General features: G+C 39.8%; 1 protein-coding gene across 1 annotated transcript; it reads left to right on the top strand.

The window, feature by feature from the left end:
- Positions 1-652: 652 nt before the first annotated feature.
- Positions 653-12,581, top strand: PPIC (peptidylprolyl isomerase C). The gene is made up of 5 exons (XM_081943551.1): positions 653-804; positions 8,997-9,110; positions 10,449-10,542; positions 11,284-11,468; positions 11,787-12,581. The coding sequence occupies exons 1-5, from the start codon at positions 715-717 to the stop codon at positions 11,919-11,921; spliced, it is 618 nt and encodes a 205-aa protein (XP_081799677.1). The 5' UTR covers positions 653-714; the 3' UTR covers positions 11,922-12,581.
- The last annotated feature ends 19 nt before the right edge of the window (positions 12,582-12,600 follow it).

Below are 12,600 nucleotides of genomic sequence, written 5' to 3'. Positions count from 1 at the left end.
AGCCACGGTAGGTTTTACACAAACCTACTTAAACACATTATGTTATATTAAAAAGTTATAGAAATTCACTGTATTTTTCTCGCATCAGTTGCCAGCTGGCTATCAACCTGTACTAATATTTAGGGTAAGACACAGTACATAATTGCCTCTGCATAACATCTAATTTGTTTCGGGCAAAAGAAAAACAAATGCAAAAATAAGGTCCATTTATTTCATTTCAAAATCGGGAGGTTAGGACCATCCTAGAAGTCCTTCATGTTCTTGGACAGCTTTCCTTCAGAAATCGTGGGGGCTTCATCACTGGAGGCTTTTAAAAAGAGACTTATCTGCCACAGTATAGGATCTCCTGCTTGAGCAGGGGGCTGGACTAGAAGGCCTCCAAAGTCCCTTCCAGCTCTGTTCTAATTCTAATCCTTCTAATTCTAATGTCCACAAGTCCCCTCCTCAAAGCCAGCGTGGTATTTGAATGACGCTCCACGCTCAGCGCCGGGGCTCCGCAAGCGCACTCGCAGCTGGGAGCCACCTTAACCCTCCAGGCTAGGCAAAGAAGGCCATCAGCCGCAGCCCACCGCGGACCGAAAGCATGGAAACCGGTTCCTTTGCGACTGGAAGCGCCGCCCGCGCCTTTCCCTCCGCGCTGCTCCGCCCCTGCCAGAGTGTCAGCCGCGAGGGAGAGCCGCGCAGGCGCTGGGCTGTCGCGGAGAGGCCGGGAGGATGGGACGCTTGGCCCCGCGCTTGCTGCTCCTCTGCCTTTTCTGGGGCGCCGAGACCGTCCGAAAGCGAGGGCCCACCGTGACCGCTAAGGTGACTATCTCCCCGAAGCGAGGAGTCGGAGGGCAGGAGGGATGGGTGGTTCGTCCCGTCCCCTTTCCACCTCCCTATCCGCTGCAGAGGCGGAAAAGTTAACTTCGGGAGCGTAACGCCTTCCTGCCGTGCGCTTTGCTTTTCCTCGACGGTTTCCGAGGCGCTTCTCCTCACCTGCCATGTGTCTTTTATTTTCCTTGTTTCCCTCGGCCGTTTCCTCATTCATGATCTGTAGGGTTTTATAGCGTCACCCACAAAACCCCGTTTGAATTGCAGAACCATGCGGTCCCCCCCCCCCCAAATGCGGTAACGATCTTATGAATTCTCAAGCTTTCCCCCCCCCCTGTGCATTCAAGATGGACAGGGATTGATATGTACTTCTATGTATGGATGTGGGTCTATACGCATGTATGAATAGAGCATTCTATATAGTGTGCTATGCATGTGTGAGCATTTGGAGAGCAGGCAACAGAATTTCACTTTTAAGGTGTGCCAGGGTTCCCACAGTAAAAATATGACAATAAAGGTGATCTTACCTGCATCAATTTTATATTCTTCTCTGACCATCCCTCTTGTGCCTTCATTGACTTTGTCAATTGACCACCCTCCTCCCAGTAACGTGTAACACCCTTGAGTTGTCAGTACTGCTGTCCTTAAGATGTAGTGGAAAGGGCTTGGGAGGAGCAAGGGTGACCATGGAGGTGTTAGACTTTTTCAAGATTGGCTAACATTTTTGAGATGGTCTGTCACTTGATGTCGGCCTTGAAATAGACAGCTCAAGAAGCGGACATCACAAAGGGTCACAGAAATAATACAGGTAGGCCTCAACATACATTTAGTGACCGTTCAAAGTTGCCACGGTGCTGAGAAAAAGGTGGCTTATGACCGTTTTTCACATTTAGGACCATTGCAGCATCCCCATGATCAAAATTCAGATGCTTGGCAAGTGGTTCATGCTTATGACAGTTGCGGTGTCATGTGATCGGCTTCTGAAAACTTCTGACAAGCAAAGGCAATGGGGATTCCAGATTCACTCGACAACCAGGCTATTAACCTAACAAATGCAATGATTCAGTTAATTGTGGCAAGAAAAGCCGTAAAATGGGGCAAACTTAATGATTGTTTCACTTAGCAACCTAACTTTTGGGTTCAGTTGTGGTTATAACTCGACGGCTACCTGTACTCTGTTGTTGTAAAAAACATAATTTTGTAGTTTGCAAAGTTTTTCTTTGTTCTGTCTCATATCAACAAGAATAAGGATTATTTTGAATTTCTTAAGCTTTCCTCCCTCTCAGAACCAAGTTTTTTTCTTTCTTAACAGTTCCTGCATATCTCTGTCAAGGTTATCGGTACCTGGGCTATTAGATGTGTCCAAAAATGACCAGGCCAGTGGAGCAGAATGAGAAGGACTATGCTAAGATAATACCCTCCTGCTTCATTCCATAGTGTGTCATCCATCCCACAGTCCCTCCTATAAGATGGACTGTTTTTGTACACAGGTCTACTGATCTTCCTTTTGCTAGGGCTTTTGCTGGGGCAAACTTCTTGCCAATTTCACACACACTTCCAAATAATATCTATTGCAAGGGAAGGACAGTTGGCAGGAACAAGCTAAGGCAATCAGTACCCAAAGTAATCCATGGAGTACTCAAAATAACTTCGCCACAAAAGTAATAAATGGAGTCATCTGATACTTCTTGTTAGCAGGAACAGCAAAAAGAACTATAACACACTGATTCCTGTCAGAACCACTAATAGACAGTTGGTACAACCTTGCTCTTTTTCCCAGTTTAATTCCAACTTCCATACAGAAAGAGCTATTCCCATTTCTAAACCAGAGGTCTACAACTTGGCCAATAAGAGCTGGAAAGATTCCAGTCCACAGTTTTGTCAAAATCTGTTTTATTAATGATTTGTTGTAGAATGTTCATATATCAAGACTTACATCCAGAGAAAACACACCTTTAAAACCAAAATAGCTAAAGATAAATGTTTGTAGTATTTTTTGTGCTGCAGTTAGTGGATAGAGAGAATGAGCTTTAGCACATTCTAGAGCAGGGGTGTCCAAACTTTTTTCAAAGAGGGCCAGATTGGATGAAGTGAACATGCTGGAGGGCCGAACATTTTTCCGAACATTCTTTGAACAATTACAATTAAATGCAAATGAATTATTTTATGCCAAGTTAATTGCAAATGGCATACTTTTCATTTCATAACATTAAGATCAACTGACAGTTGAGTTTTCACAATGTATTTTAAATAAATTTTAAAAAAGCTTACCTGCACTAATGTGAAGGGTGAAACTGAGATCTGTACTGCAGCAAATAGGCTCGGTCCAAAATGCGTCCAAAATGAAGATATATGCCCCATTTTCCCAATGAATCATTATTTTGTTAAAGCGGAAGCAAAATATGTGAGTTTTGTTGTTGTTGTTGTGCCCAAGGAAAGAAACCGGGAACTTGAGTTACCCCCTTCAATTCCTTCTCACCCGCATCTCTCTTTCATTCTCTACATCGCTAAGATGTTAATAAACTTCCCCAAAGTTTAGACGCGGCAAATATGCGAGCGCGCACACACGTACGCTTATTGATACCCTTTAAAAACCTTCTGATATTTGTTTATAGCGGCTCATGTGAGCTTTAATGGGCCATCTAAACCTGTGATAGCAGAGAAGTTAATGCGTGGCTGAATATTTCCTCCTTCCTTCCTTAAAAAAACAAAAACAAAAAACCAACCCACCTTGGGGGAAGGTTCCTTGCTTTTCGCCTGCCAGACCTCTCTGAGCCCGGCGGAGAAGTTACAAGTATCCCTTGGCCCCGTGCTTCACGTACTGCGCCTGCGCCGCCTGGTAGTTTGCCCATTTCACAGCCTGTGTTGCGAAGGCTACAGCGCGCGTTCTTCGGCGATACCCGTGAGGCTTGGTCTCTCAACCTTGGCAACTTTAAGTCCTGTGAACTTCAACCCCCAGAATTCCCCAGCCAGCTTCCGATGCGGCCCTCTCACCGCCCTCCCTCCTGTGGCAGACAGTCTTCTGCTTGCCGCCCTCAATCAGAAGGGAGGGCCGTGGGAGGGCCGCATTTACACAGAGCAGGGAGGGCTGTTAGAGGGCCGTATTAAACCGCCCCCCGGGCCGCAAATGGCCCGCGGACCGGACTTTGGACATGCCTGTTCTAGAGGCATTGAAGTATTGTTCCACTGAAATAACACTAATGAGGGCAGGCTTTACATTGCTTCAGTAATGGGTGAGATAAGACACTTGAAGTCAGTAGTGATCCTGTGTGGATATGTTTGTGGACAAAAGACGAAGAATCAGATTTCTATAGTTGGGGGAAGATGCCATCACTGTTGGATACATATCATTGATTTGTGTGAAAGCATCAATCTGCTGGAGACATGTAGCAGTTGGACTGTGGCCTTACAGTTGAATTTGGGTTAAAATCTGTAGACTTTGTTAGGGCAATACAACCCTGGAAACTAACTGGAAGATTTATCCCTTAAATGCACATCCCTTAAAATTTAAACAAAACAATATAATTACGAATGTATTAGAAGTAGTAGGGAAGAAAAATGGTAAATGCAAGGTCAATAATTTTAAAGTTACTTGTCTCATATTATTTTTTCTGTGTGCATGTGTGTATATGAACAGAACCCACACCAAGATTTGTCAATATAATTTGTGTATTAACATTGTTTAGTGAGAATTGCATAAGGTGAGAGGAACAAGACTTTTGCTTCCATGCTTTCAAATTATTTCTTAAGATGTGTCTCCCCATGTAGTTCTACAGAATGTTTTTACATGTCATATTAAGAACAAAAAGCAAGGAAAAATCTTGGACTACCAGATAGATAAATAGATAGATAGATAGATAGATAGATAGATAGATAGATAGATAGATAGATAGATAGATAGATAGATAGATAGATAGATAGATGATAGATAGATAGATAGATAGATAGATAGAGTTAGATAGATAGATAGATAGATAGATAGATAGATAGATAGATAGATAGATAGATAGATAGATAGATGATAGATAGATAGATAAGGATTTTTTCAACCTTACAGCTTTAAAAAAATATTATTCTTAAAATTTGATTGCCCTGAAAGAATAGTTTCCCTTCAATTTGTTTTTACTTTAAGAAATTTCATGGAGAAGGGAAGAATTTTAGATGAAAAGTGACTAGTCGTGCATGTATTGTATAATTATTATCCACTTTTCTAGAAGAAAATAGAATTTGCAAAAAACATTTGCAATGAAGCAAAGTAATATTAGCTACTTTTCTCTTAGCTGCTCTTGCCTTGTATTTCAGTGGATTGGCTAGGGCATGGGTGTCAGACTCAAGGTGTCACGTTTCTGTCACGTGGCCTTTTATAACATTTTTTCCCTTTGTAGAGCTGGAGTGGGCATGGCCTGCGCATGATGCATCTGGCCCCGGGCAGCCAGTTTGACACCTCTGGCTGGAGTATGAATGGAGTACCAAAAAGAAAACATTTGTTCCTATTTGCCTATAATCATGAAGCCAGTAGCAACTATGATTTCAATATTTTGGTATTTTAAACCATATGTTATTCATTGCTTCTGTTCATAAATCATGCTTAGTGAAAATCTTTTTCTGCTTGGTGTGACCCTTGTGTGATACAATGCTGTTGAATGAATTCAGAAAAATTAAACCAGTGGTTTTCTGAATTAAAAGGAGATAACACAAACATAATGTAACAACCCAGACTCACTTAGTTGAATTGGGATGCTATAGAAATAGAAGAAAGAAATATATTTTTCTTGTTAGTAATAAATCTTGGTAAAGAGACCTGAAGTAGCATTTGCTTTTTACTAATTGTCTAAATATTTATATTATTCTCAAATATTGGAGTATTTTAATTAGATCATTGGGAAATGGTTTTATTTCATATGGGATATCGCTATGCCTTGGTTATTTAGCTGAAGCAATAAAGAACAAAAGCCAGGTGTGTTCTAACATTTGACAATCTACAGAACTTGGGGGAATTTTAATTCCCTTACTATGTAGAGTGAGTCACTATAATAAATAGCACGCTTCAGTAGATATCAGATCAGGACCAATTGATGAGGAATCCTGATTTTTCTTGAAATAGACATTTAAAAGAAAAGCATAGAAGAATGATGGATGTATTTATGTATCCTTCTAATATTGCTAATGTTTATACCTGTTTTGCAGCATATGCAGTTAATATAATCATATAACCATCTGTGCTTCCAAACTCAAGAGCCCCTACCTTTAACCCTGGATTCTAATTATGGAGTCCTGAAACCTGGATCATTTCTCTGCTTTGCCAGCCCTCCCTCTCTTCTGCTTTCCTAACATATTTCTGAAAGAGAGCTTAGGACAGACATTATGAGATCATAGCCCAATGGAAACTGTGATCTTAAAAAGATTGACATTCTGGTATCAATTAACAAAGCTCGTCCATCATGGCTTAATATTCTTCTGTGTACTGGCTTCTAGCCAATGGACAGTCAGTAAAGCTTGAATCTTATTTTATAAATACTTTAAAACACAGCCAATCTCACCATCCAAGTGACTCTGGGCAGTTTACAAATAGAATCCATAAAACCATATAAAAGAGACATAATTAAAAGCTAAATTAAAACAAAGTGAAGAAAAAAACAGAATAAAAAGTCACGTTTAAAAGATGGCAGGATCACCTTCAGCCCTTAAACACCCCAGGGGTTCCTCATGATACCCGTCTTTGACCCTTCTGTCAATTGGAATAGCTAAGTCTACATGCTGTTCCAAAAATTCAAATGAGCGCTAATCGCACCTCTAGGAGCAAGATGTGCTGTCCTAGGCTTCCTATTACAATAAAAAGCACATGCTTCATCCCCAAAACCCTCTTTTTATTTCAAAGGCTGTGAATTATGTTCATTCACAGCCCGTAATGAGTCACAAATAGTTGTAAAGAGTCCGACAGTAGTCTGCCAAAGTTTTTCGGGATAACACTGATAAGCACTCACCTTTATCTTCCTTGAAATGCTGCCAAAACCCTAATTGGCAATTAGCTTGCAAGGCCACACGGAACAGAATCAAAACAGAACTTCAGAAGTTAAACAGAACTTCAGAAGTCAAACTGACCAGCATGAACAAAGTTGCTTTCTGCAAAGGCTTCCTGCCTTTGCTCCTCCTTTATGTCCTATGGCAGTGGGTCTCAACCTTCCTAATGCCATGACACTTTACTACAGTTCCTCATGTTGTGGTGACCCCCAACCATAACATTATTTTATGTTTTCCGTATTTTTTTGAAAATATGTGTTTTCCAATGGTCTTAGGCGACCCCTGTGAAAGGGTCGTTCGACCCCCAAAGGGGTCCCGACCCACAGGTTGAGAACCACTGTCCTATGGGAAGGGCCAATCACCTCCAAGCCTTACTCCTGAGTCGTCCCTTTTGTCTTAACTGTTATTGCCTTCTGGCAGCTCTGTGCATGCGCGCACTGGGAAAAGGCTCCCCGTTCCTTTGCATCGCCGATGTCCAACTCTGGAGACTCCAGAGGCAGCACATAACTCCCAGATGGCCCTGGCCCCTTCTCTGCCTCTGATGCAGAGATCTCGTCCAAACCTTCCCCAGACTTCAGGACTGGCCCATACTCCTCCCCCACCTCTTCACTGTCTGACTCTGCTGCCAACTCTGCAGGCCGCCAGCATACCACAACACAAGGTATTGTATTAGGAAGGGGCAAGAGACCCCACCAGTAAAAAGTCTAACTGATAATGGTCCCTAAATACTATGCCTGCTTGATGGGACACACTGATTAGACTAGACGGTTCCTCAGGTAACTTCTTAGCTTTCTCCAGGACCATGATGTGTAGGGAAGGCAAGCAGTTTTGAGAAATAAAAGTATATACAACATCCTATGTAATTGGGCAGGATATGTGTTCATTAGGTAACAGCGTGTTTTTTAATTGCTGTTTTCATTTTTTCTTTAAAGGGAAAGCTGGTATATTTTCCCTCTCCAAATCATAACTTTTAAACTAAGTAGTTGTGTGTTAAGTGAAAAATCATCAGGTAGTCCTCAACTTACAAACTTTTGTTTAGTGACAGTTCAAAGACACAACAGCCCTGAAAAAAGTGACTTATGATCATTTTTCACACTTACGTGCACTGCAGCAGCCCCATGGTCATGTAATCAAAATTTGGATGCTTGCCAACTGGTTCATATTTATGAGAGTTGCCATGTCCTGGGGTCATGTGATCAGCTTTTGCAAACTTCTGACAAGCAAAGTCAATGGGGAAGCCAGAATTAGTTAACAACAGTTGTTACTGACAACAGGTCTTACTAACAACTGCAATGATTCACTTAGCAACTGTGGCATGAAAGATTGTATAATGGGACAAAACTCACTTAACAAATGTCTCATTTAACAAATGTCTCACTTAACAGCATAAATTTTGGGATCAATTGTGGTTGTTAATTGTAACTGTAATAACTGAATATTGCTTCCTTTAATAGTGAACTTGGATAGCTTGACTATTGATAGGAACCAAAATGGAACCCCTGAGAAATATTGAGAAATAAGGGTTTTGATGCAAAATGATGAAGTTTGAAAAGGTTTGTTCTTTAAAACTGTGTTAATGCCCCTTTACTACCAAATGCAGTCCAATTGGAATTGAACATTCTGAACAGACACAGTTTTAAATCTTGATTAGAAACTTTAAAAACAATAAGGGGAAGGATAATAATAATTGTGAAGCATGGCTAGATATTGAAGAGTATTTATGTTAGGGAGTCAGGAATTGTTACAACATTTGGCTCTATGGCTTACTTATAGTTATATTTCTTAACTTGTAATCCACCTGATACAGCTCTGAGATCATAATATAGGAAGGTTATAAAAGTATAAGCCTTTGGTTTACATACTGCATAGTTTGTGGTGGAAAACAAGTGTAGCTAATATTTCTTTACATTCAGAAATAGGTAGAAAAAGTGGGTATTTCCATCTCCATGCTATAAATATAGTCCAGAGAAGTGGGAGAAAACATTGAGAAATGATAAGCCAACAGGCTTTTTGCTGCTCAAAGATCGTTAGAAAAGTTTCTTCTACAACACATTAGAATATAACTGTTTTATCTTCTAGTAAATAACTAACAAATAGCCTAGCTTAACAATGATATATCATATTGACAGTGATTCCATTTTTCTACTTTTGAAAATTTCCAGGTGTTCTTTGATATACAGATTGGTGACAGAAATGCAGGCAGAATTGTAATCGGCTTGTTTGGAAAAGTTGTACCCAAGACGGCAGAAAACTTCATTAAACTTGCAACTGGAGAGGTAAGAGCTTTTTAAAAAATATTGATTAGTAGTGATTGAACCATTATTTTCTAGCCATAAGCAAAAGTTCATGTTTTCCGTTTCAGTTTAGGGTTGATGTCTTGAACCTTCTCCTCCAGGCCTGGCTGGTTTGGTGCAGAGAGAGAGAGAGCTGGTTTATCAAACCCCCAAAATCCAAATGTCAGTATTTTGTAAATAGAAGTAGAAATTGGTTGTTATGCCAGTGTAGTAATCAGAAAAACAGTAAGCCTTTTCCTTAGTTTCAATGAAAGGTTGTTGAATTTGGTCATTGTGTTGGGTGTCTTGGCAGGTTACTGTCAGGAACAGTTTTTTCTTTCTTTCTCAAGTTTGGAGACCTTTAGGGGGATGATCTCCAGTTAAATGTTTCAGCACCAAATTTATAGTGGGAAAGGAAAGGAGGGTCTTGTCTGACCTCATCTAGAGAGACACGGAAAGTAAAAAAGTTGAAGTCTTAGAATGTGCAAAAGTTGGCTATAGAACCACAGCCAGCCCAAATTCTCAAGATTTTTCTCTAGAGAATTATTTTCTAAGATTTTCTTTGATGGCAGGATTTATTGTTCAGTCTGAAGTGCATGGTACGTTTTGTTCCCATACTTGATTCTCAGACAAGGGGGTCCTTGGTGCTCTCTGAGGTTGGTTGTTTTCTTGCAAATGTTTCATTACCCAAACTAGGTAATATCATTGGCTAGCACTGATATTATCTAGTTTGGCTAACAAAATGTGTGCAAGCAATTTCAACACTCAGCTACAAGTGTTCTCTAATGCAGTTATACATTAGCCATTCAAAAATTTGAACTTCCTGGAGGTTGATCTTTTACAGCAAATCTAAGGATATCATACATCGTAGCATCAAGCAGCAGTGTAATTATATGTTTATAATCTTACAGTTGTTGATTCTGGTTGGCCTCTTTTGGGAAGGAACCCATAGATAAATTCCTTACTCAAAGAATTGTGCTCTGACCTCTTTGAGAAAAATGTTTTTGGGTCTGATAGCTGTCAAAGGCACAGCATACAGTTCACCAAGTAAGAGAGTCAAGTGGCCTTCCAAGTTTAATAAAATACAATTAATGAGGAAAAATGATGAACATTCAAGTAGTAAGAAGTATGGCATTATTAAATCTCAGATAGAAAGGGTGGGTCACAATTAAGCTTTGGGTGGGTGTATATCTGACTATCACTAACAGAATGTTCTGATCTTTTTCCTCAATTAAATTAAATGACCACACACACACTAGTTGTCTTGTTAAACATTTAATTGCATCCATTGTTAATTGTAGTCACTTTACTGAACTGCAACTGTGTCATTTTAAATTCTAGAAAGGATTTGGTTATAAAGGAAGCAAATTTCATCGCGTAATCAAAGATTTTATGATTCAAGGAGGTGACTTCATAGCTGGAGATGGTACTGGAGGTAACACTATTTTCTTTAGAGACTATTCATGTTGCCAGGTCCAAATACTAGAAGGCGTGCCTTAATTGTTGTAGCCCCTGCCCTTTGGACCAGCCTTCACAAATTAGAATGGCCTCAACTTTATTGGCCTGTCATGAGGCTTTAAAAACCTGGCTATGTGCTCCTGAATTAAGGGCCTAATTTCTTGGCTTCCCTGACAATTATTATGATAATTCTCTTGGTTGCTATATAGGTTTATTTTTGACAGTTTTTAATTGTTTTAGCACTGTTTGCTGCCAGAGTCACTTGATTGAGATGGAAGGCTACAGCAATGAAAAATATATTCAGCAATTGTTGCATTTTTGCTGATAAATAAATGAAGGGAGAGTATAGATCTATTTCAAGCTATTTAGCTGTCATCAGCTAGCCATACCCTTGCTGGGATTCGAACTTGGGCTGTTTTTACATATTAGGCAGTTATATTAACCTTTAAGCCACAAGCTCTCCTCCCTTATCAGCTCAGCCAGGGGAATGATTAAGTGTTTTTTCTTTTGTCAAAGCACCTAGTATGCCCAAATATGGGAGGACATACCAGGGCATACGAGGTGCATATTTGGGCATACCAGATCTGTGACAAAAGAAAACACACACACACACATATTACATAGCTCTACCAGTGAGTGTCCTGTACTGTAAAATTTTCTAAACAATGCTTTTACTAGCCTTGCTTCTTCTGATGAAAACCATTATTTTTTAATCTAGGAAGAAGCATCTACGGAGATCGGTTTCCTGATGAAAACTTCAAGCTGAAGCACTATGGCATTGGCTGGGTCAGCATGGCTAATTCTGGCCCAGACACTAATGGCTCCCAGTTCTTCATTGCTGTAACAAAGCCTGGCTGGTTAGATGGAAAGCATGTAGTATTTGGAAAAGTAATTGATGGAATGGTAGGTGAATTCTGCAATGCTTTTATTTATTAGAAATAGAATAGGTGCCCTCCCCCGCGCATGCACAGCAGAGATCCAAAGACCAGTTGGCTGACGGGATGTGTGCACACATGCGCAGCGGAGCTGAAGTGGAGCAGTGGCTCATGTGCGCTGCATACCACCTCTGGCACGCGTGCCATAGGTTTTCCATCACAGATGAAGAGGTATAAAACCTCTAAAGTGAAAAATCCCACAAAATTTAGACTACAGCATGTGTCTTATTTGTTGTGTGTTTCATACCTTGTTTTTCCTTTTCATCAAAAGCCACTCTCTCTTTAGTCTGTAGTACATGATATTGAACTTCAGGCAACAGATGACGATGACCAGCCTCTTCAGGATTGTGTGATCATTAACAGTGGAAAAATAGATGTAAAAGAACCTTTTGTGGTTGAAGTAGATGATTGGAGAAGTTGACAGAAATAGAAGCAACTGAGCAGCAAGTACGTCTGGTTATCATTGTGTGAGGCTTCTATCAGAAAATACTTTGCAGAGACTGTACAACTTGACCTTGTAGGTAACAGAAAATACCTGGGTATTAAATGAGGAAATGCTATGATATTGCCTTTCTAGGGTTGATTTAAAGAGATTGACACAGATATGTCTTTACAGTATACATGTTTATAGTCCCTTGTTCTTTGTTTATTAGTATCTTATGAATACTTTCTGAATATTAATATTCATAGTATTATTATTAGTATCTTATGAATATTTTAACATCTTTGCCTAGTAATTTTAAAACTTTGAACAACCCCCCCCTTATTCAACAGGCACGTCTATAGCACATATTGTGTGGATTTCCTAATTTATGAATCTGAAAATAGACAAGGAAGAATTACTATGTAATTAAACAAATTATACTGATATGACAAACACCTTGCATCATACCTTTCAACAGTACATAGATTTCATTTATTAAAAGACTTCGCTTCCAACTTTGTTTCGAATTTGTCAAAATGCAAAATATGTCATTATTATAGTTATATATTAATTCTATAAATTTATCATTTAAATCTTGCTTACTTACCTTATGTGAAAATATTAAACCACTGGTGAAAACCACCTGTTTTAAAGCAATGCTTTATTTTGTCATGCA

The sequence above is a fragment of the Natrix helvetica genome (genome assembly GCF_964273705.1).
Source record: "Natrix helvetica genome assembly, chromosome: 2".
NCBI lineage: Eukaryota > Metazoa > Chordata > Lepidosauria > Squamata > Natricidae > Natrix > Natrix helvetica.
This window is presented reverse-complemented; position numbering and strand designations above follow the sequence as displayed.

What these genes read in the sequence shown, in the direction of transcription:
- PPIC (XM_081943551.1), top strand. Translation starts at nt 715, where the DNA reads ATGGGACGCTTGGCCCCGCGCTTGCTGCTCCTCTGCCTTTTCTGGGGC. An exon ending in TTAAACTTGCAACTGGAGAG is followed by an intron (nt 9,111 to 10,448) that starts GTAAGAGCTTTT and finishes TTTAAATTCTAG; the next exon opens with AAAGGATTTGGTTATAAAGG. An exon ending in GAAAAGTAATTGATGGAATG is followed by an intron (nt 11,469 to 11,786) that starts GTAGGTGAATTC and finishes CTCTCTCTTTAG; the next exon opens with TCTGTAGTACATGATATTGA.